The sequence below is a fragment of the Trichechus manatus genome, unplaced genomic scaffold (genome assembly GCF_000243295.1).
Source record: "Trichechus manatus latirostris isolate Lorelei unplaced genomic scaffold, TriManLat1.0 scaffold00140, whole genome shotgun sequence".
In the NCBI taxonomy this organism is placed as follows: domain Eukaryota; kingdom Metazoa; phylum Chordata; class Mammalia; order Sirenia; family Trichechidae; genus Trichechus; species Trichechus manatus.
Genome location: NW_004444076.1, coordinates 6571120 through 6590067, shown reverse-complemented (window position 1 = coordinate 6590067; position 18948 = coordinate 6571120). Strand labels below are relative to the sequence as shown.

Genomic DNA, 18948 nt, shown 5'->3' with positions numbered 1-18948 from the left:
GACGCTCCGTGAGGCTGCTTTCTCCTACCCTGTTTGCTGGTCTCCGATAGGAGTCCAAGATGGCGGATCCACACTGCGTTAGCTGGTAGGGGACCTCTGCATGAATCTCTCCTCGCTCTCCATTCTCTGTAAGTTTTCTCACTCCATTTGGTGCTTGGCTGAGTTCTTTATCTTTTCATTTGATGTTTTAGGTTTTCAGGATTGTTGCATTCTCTGTTCGGCTTAGTTTTTTGGATCTTTGCTGTGGAGGGACAGCATGGTGCTTCTGCCTAGAGCGCCATTTTGCCGGAACTGAAGGACATATATTTTGACCAAATATTTCTAGACATTGTTATGTAAATTGTATTTTATTAATCACGACAGTATCTATTAATATATACATATGAAAAAGGATGATAAATATGAATATGAGACATGTTACGTACCTGCATGTATTTTCGATGCATTTTGCTCCCTACATCCCATAAAACAGCTTCATATGATGCGTATTTGGAAAACCTGGACATACAGTTCTTCATTGTTTTCTATTTTTCATGTCACTCTTTTCTTCTCAAAAGAACTGTAAGTTTCTTGAACGCAGATGGGGCAGGTTCTTGAGGGAAAAAAATGAAGACGTCCAAGGCTGTTTATACTGCTCCATTTCCCCTTCTTTATTTCTCTGGTTTTGAAACCTCCCACAGTTGAGGACCCAGGGCTTTCCTACTATGATGTTCTCTCTGGGCTTTATCCAAATCAGAATCCTTTTTCCCTGCTTTTTCTAGTATAGCTAAGGGGCGTGTGGAAAAAATACTGATATTCAACTGTGAAGTTAGAAGTGGTTTTTAAAATTTTATTGGTGAGGTCATGACTAAGGCTTATTTTGTTATAGTTCTCACAGGTGTTTTAAACAGGGGCAATTCAATAAACATTTGTTGAACCCTATTTCAAGCCGGCATAATACTAGCACAGTGCACGTATGCTGCACATGTGTGCATTTGCATGTGTGCATACACACACATACACCATGTCCACTCACTAGGAGCATGCTCTTGGAGACAGACAAATGAATTAAATGCACCAGGCCATCAGTATAGTGGTGGAAACAGATACATTGTAAAGCAGTTACAGAAGAAGGAATGATCAAGCATAGTTGGCATAATAGAGAAGGCTTTCTTAGTGAAAGGAATAAATCCTAAAAGTGAAATTTCTGACACCAGTGATAAAATATTAGGGAAACTGCTACCATCAAGCTAAACTTTGTTTTCTGGTCACAGTGAAATTTTTACAAACAAAATTGGAACTTTCGTGCCTCTTTGCCTAATGTTTTCCTCTGCCTATGGCACCCTGGAGCCCTGGTAGCGCAGTGGTTAAGAGCTACGCAGTTCAAATCCACTAGCTGCTCCTTGGAAACCCCATGGGGCAGTTCTACTCTGCCCTATAGGGTCCCTATGAGTTGGAATCGACTCTATGGCAATGGGTTTGTTTGTTTTTTTGTATAGCACCCTATGTATGACACACACACTCTCATTCAAATAAAACCTGTGAGCTTCTATATGTCTATCAAGGACCAGATCATGCCTCACCTCCTCTGATTCAGATCCCTTCCTTACCTTTATAGGAATTACTGGTTTCCTCTTTCAGGCTCTCTTCCTACTGTATTTATAACTCACAGCATTTATCATATCATTCTTCATATTAAAGTCATTACCACCCAGATTAGTAGTAATTAGCATTTATATTTTTATTACAAATCTTACAGTTTCAGAAGCACTTTTACATATATCATCACGCCATCCTAACAGCTGCTCTTTGAGGTTAGAACTCTTTGTTTTCTATATGAGAATATCTAAACCTCAGAGGAATTCCCCAAGATTATAGATTTAGTAAGTGGCTCTCAAAGCTAGGTCTTCTTACACTAATTTCATTCCACAATGTAACTGTGAGACTGTATTTTTAATATAATCTTACTACATTGATATCATCATATTGTGTCCAAATAGAGAAACTAAGTTACTTAAACTTCTAGTTTCCTTTCCTGTTCTTACCTGTTTAAGTTTCCAGTAATCTTTATTGATCACATCTTGTAAACACCTTTCTCCAAAACCACAGCTCTGTTTCTGTTCCTGAGATACTCTGTGCATAGAATTAAACTCCTTGAGTTTTACACTGGAATATACTTAATAAATGTCTTTCTGAATACAAATAATGTACTGGCTCATTTTAACTTCTTATGTTTGACTATATGTGGTTAATATTTTAACTGGACAAGTTTGTTCAAATAAAGTAATTTGAATTTGTTTTTGTTTTTTACCCCTAGATACAGAATAATTAAATTTAAAGCAGAATGGAGCTTAAATAGTGTCTAGTCTTGAGCTGCCATTGAACAGAAACTGGAGCCTAGAGAAACTATTATATTTAATTAGTATAAGAAATCTCCCTAGAATCCAGGTGACTGGCTAACAATTATGTGGGGGGAAAAAGTCTGAGTCACTGTGTAGCCAGCTTTTCATTTCTCACACAACTATGAATTTCATGTTCTTGTTATAGAAACCCTTATAAAAATATTAAGAATTATTAGTAACAATAATGAAAAGATAATAAAAAGAGAAGTTCTGGGGAGACAACTCTCCATGGCATTTCTATACATCTTGTGCTGGACTATCATTCCATGGATGTTTGCAAAGCAAAAATCTTAGAAGCTAGATACAGTGTATCCCTGAGAGCCAGAGGCTGCTATGAGTTGGAATGGACTTGACAGCAACAGGTTTGGTTTGTTTTTTTTAAGGGCCAGAGGGGAGTTCCTGGATGGTGTAAAGGGTTAAAGCACTCAGCTGCTAACTAAAAGGCTATAAGTTTGAGTCTACCCAGAGGCACCTCAGAAGAAAAGCCTAGTGATCTACTTCCAAACAATCAGCCACTGAAAACTCTGTGGTGCACAGTTCTACCCTAACACACATGGGGTTATTACCATGAGTTCAAATTGACTCAATGATAACTTGTAAGTAGGTAGGTAAGGGCCAGAGGACAGATTTGTTTCCTGACCAGGACAGTAAAGACAATTTCTCTCTCAGGAGGAGAGGTGGGGCTGGTGTCCCAATTGTTTTTATTGTTAGTTTCTATCAAGTCAGATCTGACACATGGCAACTTTAGGTATAACAGAACAAAACATTGCCCAGTTCTGTGCCACCTTCATGACCATTGGTATGTTTGAGTCCATTATTGTGGTTATTGTGTCAATTCATCTCATTGAGAGTTTCCCTTGTTTTTGCTGACCCACTACAAACATAATGTCCTTTTCTAGCAAATGGTCTTTCCTGATGATGTGTCCAAAGTAAGCAAGCCGAAGTCTCCTCATCCTTGTTTCTAAGGAGCACTTTGGCTGTATGGCCTCCAAAACTTATTTGTTTGTTCTCCTGGAAGTCCACAGAATATTCAATATTCTTCAACAACATCATAATTTGAATGCATAAGTTTTTATTCTGTCTTCCTTTTTCATTCCCCAAGTTTTAGACGCACATGCAAACGACTGAAAAGACCATGGGTTAGGTCAGGTTCACCGCAGTCATAAAAGTGACATCTTGGCTTTTTAAAAGTTTAAAGAGGTCTTTTGAAGCAGATTTGCCCAATGCAGTATGTTGTTTGATTTCTTGATTGCTGTTGACCCAGGTGGAATGAAATCACTGACACTTTGATTTTTTCCTTCATTTATCAGAAAGCATCAAAAAAAGATGGAAGGAATACACGGTCACTGTACCAAAAAGAACTGGTTGACATTTAACCATTTCAGGAGGTAGCATGTGACTGAGAACCACCTGTGCTGAAGGAGGAAGTTCAAGCTACACTGAAGGCATTGGTGAGAAAAAGGCTCCAGGAATTAACGGAATACCAGTTGAGATGCTTCAGCAAATGGATACACTGCTGGAAGTGCTTAATCATCTATGTCTAGAAATCTGGAAGACAGCTACCTGGTCCACCAACTGTTAGAGATTCATGATCTTGTCCATTCCAAAGGAAGGCCATCTAACAGAATGTAGAAATTATCAAACAATATCATTAATATCACATGCATGTGATAGATAAGAAATGAAATCATACTTTTTGTTTTGATTTTTAGATGTTTCATGTTAACCATGAGCAGATAATTTTTTCATTAATTTTTGCAATTATTTCCAACAGGTCTTTTGCCTACAACTTTCATAAGTTTTTCAAAGAAAAAAAATCAATAACGAGAGTCAGAAATTGGCACAGTAAAATCCTAATTTATTCAGGTTGTAGGCAACTAGAATGTTCAAACTGTGGCAATGTTTCTGTACCCTTTTAAGAGAGGCAAATTTTAACAAGTTGATATCAGAAATTTATTTTTTAAAATGCCTCTTAGGATGTGCCGCATTGTGGTATGATGGTATATGTTCTGCTCAACAAACTGACCCGTCCTCCTCTGCAGGACCATCAGGATCTTCACAAGTGACCATTCTGCAGTTTCAGGTTGCCCTCAGCTCTCTGGAGGCTTTGGTGGCTGTCAGCTTCAGGTTTCTGATCAGTTTCTCAGACTGCTGAGAGTCTTTGCTCGGGCCTGAGAAATGGGACACCAGTTTGGCAGGTGGTCCTGCAAATGCAAGCCAGAGTTAGCCACTATTAGGGAAGATTGAAGCAAAAATTCAATTATTTCAATCTTAGACTCAAAATTCCCCCTTGCTTGCTGTCATCAATATCACTATCTCTTGGTTCTTGTTCTCATACTCTTAATTTTTCCTTCAGGAACTCCTTTTCCTTAGCTTGTCCCTTAAATTTTGGTGCTTGTTAAGTTCCCCACTCCCATTTTTTCCCTGAATTCTGTGCATTTACTTTGGGCAATCTTCTCTACTATGATTTCAACTCTTACTTATTTGGCAATGAAAAGTAAAAACTGTATTCAGTCAATAACTAAGGAAGCCTGCACAGCTTGCAGGTGTTTTCATTGCCGGCCTATGGTGAAACATAGTAGGTGCCCAATATCTGCTGAATGACCGAATGACCCCTCCTCTGAGTCCTACAGTGGTATTTCCAGCTGAGTATTAGACATCTTCACTTTGATATCCCACAAGTACTTTAAACACATGTCCCCAGTTGAATTTACTTTCTTCCAAAGACATTCTTCTACCTTCATTTGGATGGGAAAGGAAAAGGGGAATGAGGAGCTAGGGAAAAAAAAAGTAGCACAATGACAAAATATACTTGGTGTCACGTTAGGTAAAATTTATAGAATATTATATCTCATCACATAATTAACATATAAATGCATTTACATAGAAGGAACAAGCATAAGAAGGGGGTAGGCACAAAAGAAAATACTGATATGAACTGAGGACTTCTTTCCTTGGATTTCTATTTCCTTATTGTATCTGTACTTACTGACTTTACTTAATGTCTGAGGCACTAAAGTGTTATTTAAAGAACAGAAGGGATGCATAAATAAATTTCATCTTTACAACTTATTATGCAAATGAAATATTTTAAATGTTCCCATATCACTACATGGGTAAGGTATCTGATTCCTGGAAAAGGAATGAACATTCTCAACTTGGAGAAACTGATAGTCTTCATCTTTAAACCAGTCACCCTTAAAGACAGCTGCTTATCTGGCTTTGCTCTCTTCATGCCAGAGCCCTCTACAGTTGTATTGTTTCAGAAATCACCTTGTCTGGCTGTGTGCTTTCCTCTCAGCAATAATATGAGCGAAGTCAACTTAAACTGCAAAGCCTTGAAAATAAAATGCTGAGACATGGTTTAGCCTTCCTGTTGCCCATCACGTGTTTATCACTTGACTTCAGGACAGCAAGTCAAATGTTTATGAAGTATTCTAGGGCTGACTACTAGATCTTCCAAAGTAATCCACACAAGTATATTAACTTAAAATCCGAGATCTAACTTGGACTCACAAGTTAGTCCCTTATATTATTTGAATTATCTCTAAAATTGAATAGGATGAGATGAGAAATGCAAAATTTATTATTGAGGAACACAAATGTTGCCCAGAAAGAATTTGCTTCCAATAAACCTGATTCTTTAAGCTGGAAAATAAGTCATTTCCATCAAAATATTTACTGAGCACTTATTATGTGCTGGGGATATAGTGGTAAATAAGACACACAAGGTCTATGCCTCAGGAAGTTCACGTTCCAATGGGGCAGATACACAGTAAATAAGAAAATGCAATAATAACAGTGGTTTTAAGCACTATATAGAAATAAACAGGGTGATAAAATTAGATAGTCAGAGAAACCAAAAAACCAATTCCACTGCTGTTGAGCCGATTCTGACTCATAGCGACCCTATAGACAGAGTAGAACTGCCCACAGGGTTTCTAAAGCTGTAAATCTTTACGGAATCAGAGTGCCACATCTTTCTCCCTCAGAGCGGCTGGTGGGTTTGAACCACTGACTTTTGTGGTTAGAAGCTGAGGGCTATAATCACCAGGGCCCCTTGGATAGCTAGAGAAGGCCACTTTAAATAGCATGGTTAGGGAAGTCTTTCTAAGGAGGTAAAATATCAGGGAGAATGTCATAAACAGTGAGAATGTGCAGTCATGTGAAAAGTTGGGTAAATTATTCCAGGTACAGAGGGTAGTAAAGTGCAAAGGTCATGACAAGGGTAGGAGTCTAGAGGGTTTGAGAATCAATCAGAAGGCAAGAGTTTCTGGAACAATGAGCAATTAGGAGAATGAAGGGATAAATGGGGCAAATCATGCACGGCCTTTAGGATTTTATTCAAAGATGATAAAAAGGTAACCTAGCAGGGAGTATTAAACAAAGGAGTAACTTCATCTGATTTATATTTAAAGTAAAAAAATCACATTGGTAAGGGTATACCCTGTAGGGACACGTTGACTGATAAGGTGAGGGATGGGGGGGTGGGTACCTGGTGAGGGAAAGGGAAGAAAAGAAAATTAAGGATGATACTTAGGGGCTTGTGTTTGAATTCAAGAAAAAATGGATGAAATTAGAAGTTAACTGCTGTAGTCCAGCAAGAAATGATGGTGTACGGACCACAGTGATGTCGGTGGAAAGGGAGCCAAGTGGATATGCTCATAAAGTTTGTTGACTCCTTAGAGTTGCTTGGGGTATCAACTTCTTACCCTGTGTGACCTATGGGATAATTCTGTCCTAGCAGACAAAACTTTTAAAAAACACTTGGTTTATTTTACAGGGGGAAATAGTGAGGTGAGGATGGGCTCAAAGAGCAGAGATTATTTCAGTAATTGAGAGATCCACAGCTGCCTCAACAAGCATCTTCTGTGCAGTTCACTTGTAACAACTTATTCTGTTAGTTTTTGATTTGATTGTATCAATTAGACAAAGCTTCACTTTGATCCCAGTCTAACAATCTAATTTAAAACCAGAAGTCTGTCCTTGGTTATCATATCTGCACTCACTAGAAATGACCATGGGAATGCCACTTATCCTTTTGAACCTCAGTTTTCTTATCTATAAAATGGGAGTAATAATATCTGGGGTTACTATCAGAATGACATGATATGTGAAGGTACTGTGCAAATGACCATAAGCTATTTAAATATAAAGCATAATTATTATTTTCCTAAATTCATAAATTCTGATTCCATTAAAATCAAGTCTGTCTTCCTATTTTTCATATATTAACTGTGTAAACCTAGAATATTTCCACCCTGATATATGAAGATGACATTAGTGACCTACAATTAGTAGGGAATGTACTTTGGTTGGTTTTTCCATTCTTGGAATGGCTTGTGGTCATCTAACCACACTCTCTGCTCCTGCCTGTTCATCTTGTGAATAAGGGCAAACATTTCTGAGACAGCTGTATGTGAAATAATCTCAGGATGAAAAATTATTCCACTAAAAAGATTATCTTAGTATGGTCCAAGGATCTATGGGGGTCCCCAAGGTACTTTCAGGAATCCACAAAGAACCATAAAGTTCTTCCTTTTTCAACTACTTATCTATATAATATAGCAGCCCTGATGGCACAAATGGTTAAGCTTGGCTGCTAACTGAAAGGCTGGCTGTTCAAAGCCAACCAGCAGCTCTGCAGGAGAAAGACCTGGCAATCTGCTTCTGTAAAGATTACAGTCAAGAAAACCCTCTGAAGCAGTTCTACTCTTCACATGGGGTCACTATGAGTCAGAATCTACTCAATAAATATGTATAACATACATATGTATAATGCTGAGTTTTCTTTATATTCTTCAACCAAAACAACATATCACAACAGATGGATGGTGGAAACAGATAAACAACAGTCTTCTATTAAGCAAGACTTTAAAGATTTGCAACACTGTAAAAGAACGTTGCTCTTTCTCATTACATTTTTTTAAATATAGCTTTTTTTATTGTTACTGTTAGGTGTTTTATAAACATTTCACTTTTACTTCTAATAGGGTAAATGGGGCCAGATACATGTCCATATAAACAAAAGTTTGCTGGCATCCTCATAACTCTTAAAGAATGTAAAGGGGTCCTAAGATCAAAAACGTTGAGAAATTTTGGTATCATGTAATCAATCTGGGCTTTTCATTACTAATCAGGTGATCCAGTGATTTTGTCCACCATAATGCCCTAGGTGGCACAAACACTGGCACTCAATTGCTGGTCCACCTAGTGGTATAGCAGAAGATAGAACTGTTGATCAGCTTCTATTGAGATTATAGCCAAGAAAACTCTATGGAGCGGTTCTGCTCTGTAACTATGGTGTCACCATGAGTTGCGATCAACTCAATGGTAACTAATAACAACAACGCTAAGCTCTAATCAGTTGAGTTTTCATGCACAGAAAACTCACTCTGTCCTTCCTTCCTGCTTTTCTTCCCACTTTCACTCCTTTCCTCCATAAACTTTACTGAGAGGATGAGTGAGTGACGATTAGTCGGAGCCTGGGATAAACCTTGAGGTACAAAATAATGCACAATCCTGCTTCAAGAAGCATGGAGCCTGTGGAAATGGCAGTCAATAAAATAATTACAATGAATTGTGAACACAGGGACACCAGACCACATGAAAAAGAGTTGTGACCTCTGCCTAGGAGACCAGAAGGACAGAAACAGAGTATAGCACTTGGGATATCACAAGGCCTGAACAAATGATCCAGTCTTCTTTCTATGCTTGTAGATCAACCTCTAATAACTTTTCTTCTTCTTCTTCTTCTTTTCTAGTACCTAACGCTTTGCCCAAAGGAAAGGCAGGAACTCCTAGGGGAGCCCAGTAAAGCAAACCAGAGGTCACCTATCTCTAAGGTCTGCCTGTGATCCACCAACACATCTGTTGAAAAGTACTTTGTGACCATCTAGCAAATTCTTCCTCAAATTTAGCTAAAACAGAATCTTAGGTTTAGCTGTTTGTTTTTCAAATTTTTCTTCGATGAGCTTAAGCAAAAAGAACAGATCTTGAGTGACAACTTGCAGCAAAATAATTACTGATTACTGACATCCTGAAAAGTCCATATAGTACCCAAATTATAGTCTACTTTGAAAATGAATAGCTGTATTAGACAAAGTCTAAGAGTAGTAAGACCCTGGATTTTTGTCTATAACTCTCCAATTGTGATAAAGTCAAAAGAAGTAGATGGAAAAAATAGGTTGTGCTTAAACCTTCCTATTTTATGTTCTCTTGAAAGATCAACCTCTAATTTCTAATAGACGTTTTCCCATGGTGGCTTCCATGGAGGTACACTGCTCCCATCTCTCTTTAAGAGAGAACCTGCCTAGGAGTACAGTTTGCTGACAGCCCCCAGTTGCTGTGACTTCAGGATCTACGTCATTTTCCATCTGAGGTCAGTGACTAAGCACAACAAGGGTACTAGGGCCAGGACATTTATACCCAAGCTAAGTCCCACTACAGGCAAACTTTGCACCATATCTTCTTAGAGATGTACCACTGTCTTAGTCTTTCTTCCTTTCACAGGGGTCAGACCTGCATGGCCCCCTTTCCATCCCTGTTCCCGCTCTCCGTTCTCTTTCATAGGTATTTTCTCCTAATAAATTTTCTGAGCCTCAGTTTTGTCAGGGATAAAATAGAAACAAAGTAACATCTTCCTCATATAATTATGGTAATTAGGTGTTTTATAAATATTTCACTTTTACTTCTAATAGGGTAACTAGGTCCAGATATACTCCATATAAACAGAAGTTTGCTGGCATCCTCATAACTTGATAATATATGTGAATTCTATTGGTAAAATGTAAAATCTTAAACAAATAAAATTATTGTTATTATTGTTAGTACCAATGCCAGCAGCATGCTGTTGTTGTCAATTGCCGTCAACTCATCTCTGACTTATGGAGACCTTATGTATAACAAAAGAAATGCTGCCCAGCCCTCCATCATCTTCTTGATCCTGAGTATGTCTGAGTCCATTTTTACCACCATTGTGCAGTGCCATCCAACTTAGGGGGCTCATCTTCTAGCACTATAATCAAACAATATTTTGTTGTGATCCACAGGGTTTTCATTGGCTAATTTTCAGAGGTAGATCACCAGGCCTTTCTTCTTAGTCTGTTTTAGTCAGGAAGCTCCAATGATACTTGTCTGCCATGGAATACCCTGCTAATAATTGAAATACTGGTGGCATAGCTTCCAGCATCATAGCAACACGCAAGCCACCACAGTATGACAAACTAACAGATGGGTGGTGGGCCAGAGATGTACCCAACACCAAATAGCATTCTACAACATTGATATATCAAGTTCTTTCTCTATTTCTATGATCTTTCTTTGTTTTTGTATGCGTTGCAGTGGAGTGTTTTTCAAACTCATTCAGGAGGCAGCATCATGATGCTCTTTGCCAAATACCCTAAAATGTAGATATGTGTATGTCCAGGATATTATTTATTCATTCAACAAATATTTGAGCACCTATTAAGTGCCTGGAATTATTCAAGGTCTTAGGTTTACAATGGAGATCAGGATAGACATAACCCCTTCCTCTTGGAACCTACTGTCCAATTAATAACGAAAAGTTTTCTAATAGAAATATACATAGTGATAATATAGTCAGAGCTCCACAGAAATCTGTATTAATTCATTTAGCCTTCTCAAAACCATATAAGGTAGTCATAGGGGATATAATTATATACATTTTATAGATGAGAAAACCAAGGAATGAAAAAAAGTGACTTAACTTGCTCAAGACAAAGTAGCTGGTGAGTGGAAGAGCCAGGCTTCAAACTGGGGAAGTCTGATTCGAGTTCTTGCTGTTAATCTCTAAGCCTGTGATGCTCAGATTTAAGCTTGTATCAGGATCCCCTGAAAAGGGATTGTTAACAACACAGATTGCTGGACCCCACCCAGACAAAATTCTGATTCAGTAGCTTTGAGGTGGGGCTCAGGAATTTGTATTTTTAATAAATTCCAAGATGATGCTAATACTACTGGTCCTGCTGGTCCCAGAACACACTTTGAGAACCACTGTTAAGCCACATCTCCTTGTAAGCCTGTTTATAATTATCTGAGCCTAGCACCAAACTCTTTTGCATATAAACCCAGAGTCTTTTATTTCGTATCATTTTAACATATATTGAATTTCCAGGAATGCAACCTTCATATAAATCAGCAAAAGACTGTACTTTGTCCTGCTGGGAACTTAACAAGAATTATTCACCATCAATAACCTTGCTATGGTGTTTGGGTGACCATTTGATAAGGTATTTTAGTTATCACTCACCTGAAATCAGTCTGCACTTGTAGTTGTCTCATTCACAGTGATCCTACAATTTTACGTAGAGGTGTGAAGAATAAGCATCTGAATGTCTCATTACGTTTTCCAGTACATTCATACCTGAGCATCTTACACAACACAGTATGTGTTATTGCATTAGACATTTATTAAACATTTCCTTTATGTTACATTTGGCATTAGAATTCATTTTATTTTTTATTAAGTGTGTAAGTAGCTTATGTTATATATATGAATTTCATTTCAGAATAGTAAAGCGTTTCTATAGAATTTTATAGAAATAAAACTTTGAGTCTGATCAGATTGAGAATCATTAAGCCATACAAAAACAGTTTTTTCCCCTGCTAATGGAAAGAGGGCTGTTATTTTATTTTGAAGAAGAATAGTTTGAGAATTATAGAATGAGTGGAAATAAACTAAACAGAAAACCAAGGTATCTGAAGTTTTCTCCTGAATCTAACTAACTGGCAATGGGACATTCAGCAAGTCACTCATCTCTCTGGATCTCTATTTCCCAATATTAAAATAAATCCAATAGATTAAGAGATCTCCAAGATCCCCTTCTATTTATCATTCATTGATAAAGGTAGTTTTAAACTTTCTTCACAATTAAGTGTGCTCTTTTGGTTATGCCCATTAAAGACATTTCCAACCTAGCTGTTCAGCTTTTCAATACTGATGACCTAGTAAAAGTTTCAATGTTTTAACAACCGATGACACACTTTTCCAAGGACTCAGGAAGGCAAGGTTACGCCATCAGTGTGTCTCTTTAAATAGTAAGTTAATTATATGACATCAACTTTTAATCTAAGTAAAGCAGGGCTATTAAACCTAGAAGCAGGGTGTTGGCCCCATCCTTACCTCTGCAGTTTCTGTGTTCACATTAGGGAACATTTTCCATTCTGTGCTTTCAAAGGCAACTCTCCCTGCCAAATTGAAATTGGCTTTCAGGCTTAGAAACCTAGATAAGAACACTAAGTGCACTTATTTTAACACTCAAGCACACTTCCTGAGTGTTGTCAAGACAAAATCAAGGAAGGCAAAGGTGAGTAATGTGTGCTTGTTCCTTTTGAAAGCTTAAAATCTGTTGGAAACAGTGGACACACAAATACTTATTTGTAACTAGTGTTATGACTGCAAAATGCGTGCGCCCAAGAGGGCAGGGATACAACACAGTGAGGCTCTCTTGCCCATCACTGCATCCTTGATCCTGCACAGGGACTGACACTTAGGAAGCTCTGTGGGAGAAAGGAGCCCCAATTACTAACAACAGCCAGACAAGTCAGAGAAGCGTTCACAGAAAAGGTGATATTGAAACTGAGCAAGGAGACACCTGGAAATGGTGCTACCTAATAATTGTTGACAATCAGACTGGCACACTGGAACTGGATCACAAGACCAGCCTTCTCCTATCAGCTCCCTTTCACCCATGCAAGTTACTTCCCCTCTCTGACCCCCTGCTTTTCATCTGTAAAACGAGAAGGGGTTGAGTAACATAATCTCTCTGAGATCTTTTTAATTTTTTTGTTGTGTAACTAAAGCCTATAAACTTTGCAGGGAAAAAAGAAACCCAACTAATGTAGTTGGGATGTACAAAAAAACTCCAAATTTACACTACAACTGAATTCTCCTATGTGCAATGTGTGCAAGCATTAACCGGAAACAAAACAAAACAAAGATAGTGAAAGTTTTGGAAAACAGCCGTAAGGGCAGTTCTCAAACAGTTTGAGTGGCTGGGGAGAGCAAGTTCAATTTTTCAGAAAAAAAAAAAAAAAATCAATAGACTCAGCAATGAGGCAACTGGACCCGAGAGGAGGAGGAACAGGGAGAAGAAAGGCAAGTAAAAGAGAGAACCACTTGTTAAGTCTCCTCCTCCCCCGCTCCCCACCCCCCGCCCTTTGTTTTTCTTCCTCTTTACCTTCCTGTCTTCTGTGCGTTACTTACCAAAGAGCAAAGTCTGGGTCTATCGTGGCCGCTTGTGGCTCTTAAGTTCTATTTCGCTTCTATTTCATGCCCTGAGCATGAAAAAATTTGAGACGTCTCTTGCCGATACAAACTGCCCCTGACTTCTCCTAAGCTTTAGGGTCAGGCCGCCACCAGGTGAAAGGTGCGCGCTCTGGACCTCCATCTGAGAGCCGGGCCGCGCCCAGCCGCCCACCCCAGCAGCCGCAGTGACCCCGCCCCGCCGGCCCGCGGGGTTTCCGGGCCCGCTGGCTTTTTAAAGCGCGCGCGGTCCGGACCTCTTCGCTTTGCACCCTCAGCTCTCCAGCTCCTGGCGCATTTTCTGCAGCCTTTCTCGGCCGCCGCCAACATGGGTCCCTGGCCCCGCTTGTTGCTAGCCGCCCTTCTGCTGCTCCTCGCCGGCGTGGGCATGGTTCTCTGCGACACACCTGCCAATTGCACCTATCCTGACCTGCTGGGCACCTGGGTCTTCGAAGTGGGCCCGGGCAGTTCCAACCGGGACGTCAACTGCTCAGCTATGGGTAAGCGCCGCCGCCCGCTCGCGCCGCCTAGATCCCTGCCTCTCGCGCGCGGTCCCCTTTGGGGAGCATTTTCCGACCCTGAGCCCCTCTCGCCGCAGCGCCCACGCCGCGCCCCCTTCTGAGACCGACACTGCCCAGAGGCCGGAACTCTTGGCTGGGCTCAGGGCCCCTTAGGGTGCCCTCTCCACCGCCAGAGCCGCGAAGTAAAAGTTGAGCCGCTCTGAACTTCTGACTTCACGTTTTCTTGGTTATCCAGGTGCTCCGACACGTTTCTCAAGAATTATTATCATTATTTTAATTTATGTATTTTTTGGTTTGCAGTAGAGTTGAGACGTGCAATCTTTGAATTCCCAGTGCAATCGGGCTTTTTTTTAAATTGTGCTGGTGAAAAGAAATGAGCTCAAAGACACAGGCTATAGCAAGAAAAGTTTTCTCCTTTTGTTAGGTTGCGGTTTATACCCAGTGATTTTAGTTTTGGTCGTGTGTTTATGCTGCTAGTCCAAGAAAACTTGTGGTAGCAGTCTGCACTGTTTCATGTGTTACAGGGAGGCATATAAAGGCTTTTTTTTAAGCAACTCTTTACCCGTTAATTATATTTGGAAATGCCCAGAGCCAAGTACAATGCTAACTCATGAAAGGCTCTCAATCAAAATCTAATGTTTGAACACACCAGGATATTCCATATGCCCTCAGATCCCATGGCTACACCAAGGACAAGGAATCTAGTGAACGGGGGAAGAAAAACACATAACCAGGTGTCCTAAGAGGCAGCTTCTTGTTCTACCCAAACCCTTACCAGCCAGTGACTTGTGCAGAATGAGAGAAGCTTTCAGCCACAATTTCCTTGTTAGCAGAATGAAGATTGTCAACTCATTTGTTTATTAACATTGACCTGTTCAGCTAACTCCAGATGACTATGGCATTTCATAATCCTGGGAATTTTAACCATTTTCTTAAAGTGGAGCCTGTGGGGGCGGACAGAAGGGAGATCAGGATTTGCACTGTCCTGTCACATGTAGTCTCCCATTTCAGAACATTTGTCTGAAAGGCAGAAAAACTGTCTAAAGCATGGAAACCTCCACATGGGCACAGCAGAACCCATTTCAGGCAGCCTCTAGTCTATAAACCATACTTTTGACCCTAATACAGCAACTAATGGCCCCTATAGATCTGAACGCCCATCTTCTGAAGGTTGAAGGTTTAATTCTTATCTGCACAAATTCGTTTTATAGGATGGAAATCTCAAGGCTGCATACTTTGGAAGGATTCAGATTCTGAGATTATGAACTGTAGAGCTATTAAGGAGAAAAACAATAAAAAAACAAAACGGTTGCTGATGACTCATAGATACTCTATAGAACAGAGTAGAACTGCCTCACAGGGTTTCCAAGGAGTGGCTGGTGGATTCAAACTGCTGACCTTTTGGTTAGCAGCTAAATGCTTAGCCACTGCGCCACCAGGGCTCCATTAAGGAGAAGGGTACCCCATTTCTTCTCTGAAGAGATCATTTCCTGTCTTTTCTTGGGCCTAAGGCTTTGTTCTCCTTATGATCTGATTGCTAGTCTTCTTAATCTCTGTGCTATCCGTTATTTTCATATTTCACACTTTTTTGCTATCATTTTGTCTCCCCCATATCTGCCAGTGATTTTCAACATGTCCTTTTTCTCCTCTTCTTTTCCTGAATGTGGAAAATGTCTTCATTATTTAGATGTTCGGTGAAGGTGAGGGTTATACTTTGAGATCTCTCTGCCTCTTAGGCTACATAGCATCTCTCTATCTTTCAGAGCCCTAACTTCATAGGCTTGCTTGAGACCCCTCTTGGACTCTACCAGTGGAGGCAACGAGATGGAGAGTGATTTCTTAATGAGCCAGCCCGTGGTCCCAATTGAGTCGCATGAAAGGAAAGCAGCTTAATCAAATAATGGGAGTTATTGAGTTTTTTTACCCCATTGAAATCCAAATACCTAATTTTCTTCTGTTGTGCATTTTCTTTCTTTAGGACCACCAGAAAAAAAAGTAGTGGTGCACCTTCAGAAACTGGATACAGCGTATGATGACCTTGGCAATTCCGGCCATTTCACCATCATTTACAATCAAGGCTTTGAAATTGTGTTGAATGACTACAAGTGGTTTGCCTTTTTTAAGGTTAGTTTTGTGGAAAATGCATTTACATCTTCAGTGATTTGATGTCTGAGGCCTCTTGATTAGGAGACCCTCTGAATTTTAATTTTAGGTTAAGGACGTAACCAGAATTACACCATTCTTCCCAAGAGAAGTTAGGTGGTATACTTTTACTACCTTATTTAAATTTGTAATTTCACATATTTAGTGGACATCAACAACAACAACAAAAAAAGCAAGCTGATCTGTATTTGAATATGTACAGTCCATTTATATTTAAAATCACATTTTGGTAAGTACAACTAAATTCTTCATTTATTTTCTTTATTACAATGAAATAAACCTTTATTTCTAAATGTTTCCTTAATTACTTGGCTTTGTACTGAATCTGTAGGAATGATACAGAGAATATGGATTTTGTTTTCTTGGAGTTATTATGCTATCCTTATGATTGCCTGTTGGCTATGAGAGATTGACCTAAATGACTTACTGAAGTTGTATAATGTACTAGATATATAAATGTGAATAACTGATTTGAATAAAGTAAGACAAAGGATAGAGTATAGGAGTTATTCTTTGGGCTAATTAAAGTAATAGGGTAGCCAGGCCAGTCTAGCTTGTTTTCTTCTTTCACTGGGACAGAACTATTGAACTCCAATCTTACATTCTGCTGCCAATTGCAGATACACTGGGATACAGTAGTTTAGCACATATTGCAGTCCATCCCAGATGTTTCTTCTAAAGTTGGAACTTTTCGTACAAGGAGAGTATTAAGTGGTTCAAATAAATTGAATCCACAAGCTGGAGAGTAGCTGTTTCTCATTAAACATAGAGTATAAATACATACAGACCGTTTCATGGGATAGGATTTACAGCCTTTGGAGCATCTGGTAATAGTCGGCCAATTGTAAGGATTCGTGGGAGAGTGGAAAATGAGTCTGCTAAAGACCACAAAAGGCAAAGTACTAGCAAAGGCCTAACTTGTAAATTTGTGGTGATTTGTTACCAGGATATGGCGTTAGTATATGCCAGTTGTATATCTTAGAATAGCTCTCAATAATTTTTTTTTTCCCCAAACATGAGGACTTCTCTTTAATATGATACAAAGGAAGAGAGAGAGAGAGAAAAAAGTTGTCTCCCCTCACCTGGATTGGCAGGTCTGATATTCAGCTGGTAGATACAAGTCTGTCCCTGCCATCTGTTGATGGCCAGCTTTGTGGATAAGAATCAGCATGAATCCAACCCTCAAGATGTGGGGAAACTGATCCAGTCCCCACTTTGCCATTTCTCAATCATTCTGACACTAGCTACCCATGCATCTGACCCTAGCTTCCTAGGGCTAGTGCAGATCCCGTAGGTTAAAAGGACACTGTGCTTTAGACAGCCAAATAGGCAGATGCCAGCAACATGGTTGGAAGTCCACATGACACCCTCACTTACTGGCTCCCCCTTCTCATTTGGGTTTGATAATTCGGTAGAATGGCTCACAGAACTCATGGAGAGTACTATACTTATGATTATAGAGTTATTGTAGCAAAATGATACAAATCAGGATAGTCATACAAAAGAGACATGTGGGAGAGATCTGGGAGGGTTCCCAAGTGAAACTTCGGTGCCTCAAAGAGGACACATCTCCCTCTCCTTGCTGACCAGGAAGCTCCCTGAGCCTTCACGTTCCAGGCTTGTATTGGCCAGTCCTGCATGATGGACTAAATCATGTCTCCGGAGGCTAGTTAATATTGGCGTCCAAGGTGAGTCTTTTCTGGTCTGGCCAGCCCTCACTCGCCAGCACCCATCCTCAGGTGTGGCCTGGAATTCCCAGACCAAGCCAGTCCAGTTATGCCAAGGGTTATTTCTCAGGAACCAAAGGCCACCTTTCTTTTGGTAAAGCTAAATTCTTTATCCCATGCCAGCAACCCATTTGATTAGTCGAACCCTATGCTAGGCCAGTTATTTAATATTTTTAGTATCACCTTTGCATACTGTGTATTTTTTTTAAAATCACAATAGTATCTATATGAATTTTTTAAATTGTCGTGCATATGTGGTAGATAGATTCAGTCTCGGTCTGCTTTGAAGACCTTTTATAGTTGCTCTGTCACAACCCTTCAAAGGTTTTTTACCTTCAGTTTGAGAACTACTTGCTTATAGAATTGGTGCACAACTGTTACTATGAACCTAGTGCACCGTTCCTGTTGTCATTGTATCTTTTTCTTTTTTTTTTCCTTACAGTCGGTAAGTACTTATTGAGCACTTGCATACTAGGTGCTAGCAAATTGTCATGATGTTGTTCCTTATATTTTTTTAACCCTTAAGACTGTTTGTTCTAAAACAAAAAGAAGGCATAAAATAGGTGAATGCTCATGACATTTTATATATTTAAATATATATATATGGATATATTTCCATTTTAAGAAAAACGTTGACACACTGTCAAAAACGCAAATGAGTGTTGTTAGGCACTGGGTGGGGAGGAGTCCCAACAAAATAACACCATTTGCTCCATTTTCTCTGCTCCAATAGGAAATAGACCAAAAAAATAGAGAACTAAACATGATCTTCATTGCTAACATATCAGATATTTGAAAAATCTGGGGGAAACTAATAGTCTTCTTAATATTAAATTCCAGAAATAGTTGGACTTAGCTACCTAATCTCAGACAGTGGTGGCCACCTCAGG

The 18948-nt window shown here is 39.5% G+C and overlaps 1 protein-coding gene and 2 long non-coding RNA genes across 9 annotated transcripts in view; 1 reads left to right on the top strand and 2 right to left on the bottom strand.

Moving 5' to 3' along the window:
- The window catches only part of LOC111822217 (uncharacterized), an 11905-nt gene extending 9131 nt beyond the window's left edge, over positions 1 to 2774 (bottom strand). Inside the window, exons 1-2 of the long non-coding RNA XR_002825495.1 lie at positions 2025 to 2774; positions 426 to 592 (exon numbers count right to left, since the gene is read on the bottom strand). This is a non-coding gene — a long non-coding RNA (uncharacterized LOC111822217). The remainder of the gene's footprint in view (positions 1 to 425; positions 593 to 2024) is intronic.
- A 533-nt stretch (positions 2775 to 3307) lies between these two features.
- Positions 3308 to 13850, bottom strand: LOC111822216 (uncharacterized). 4 transcript variants are annotated; one of them, XR_002825494.1, is made up of 4 exons: positions 13609 to 13850; positions 11653 to 11774; positions 4408 to 4585; positions 3308 to 3999 (listed from the first exon to the last, which is right to left on the bottom strand). It is a non-coding gene; the product is annotated as an uncharacterized LOC111822216 (long non-coding RNA). The 4 variants fall into 4 exon arrangements; XR_002825492.1 differs by having other exon boundaries at positions 11653 to 11695; positions 13609 to 13847; XR_002825493.1 differs by having other exon boundaries at positions 11653 to 12590; positions 13609 to 13768.
- CTSC (cathepsin C) overlaps positions 13851 to 18948 on the top strand; it is a 42707-nt gene continuing 37609 nt past the window's right edge. For 2 of the 4 annotated variants that reach the window (XM_023739805.1, XM_004385534.2), the window contains exons 1-2: positions 13892 to 14147; positions 16147 to 16292. In XM_023739805.1, coding sequence (XP_023595573.1) covers positions 13976 to 14147; positions 16147 to 16292 — 318 coding nt within the window. In that variant the 5' untranslated portion in view covers positions 13892 to 13975. Of the gene's footprint in view, positions 14148 to 16146; positions 16293 to 18948 lie in introns of all 4 variants that reach the window. The other 2 variants (XM_023739807.1, XM_004385533.2) reach the window with 2 other exon arrangements.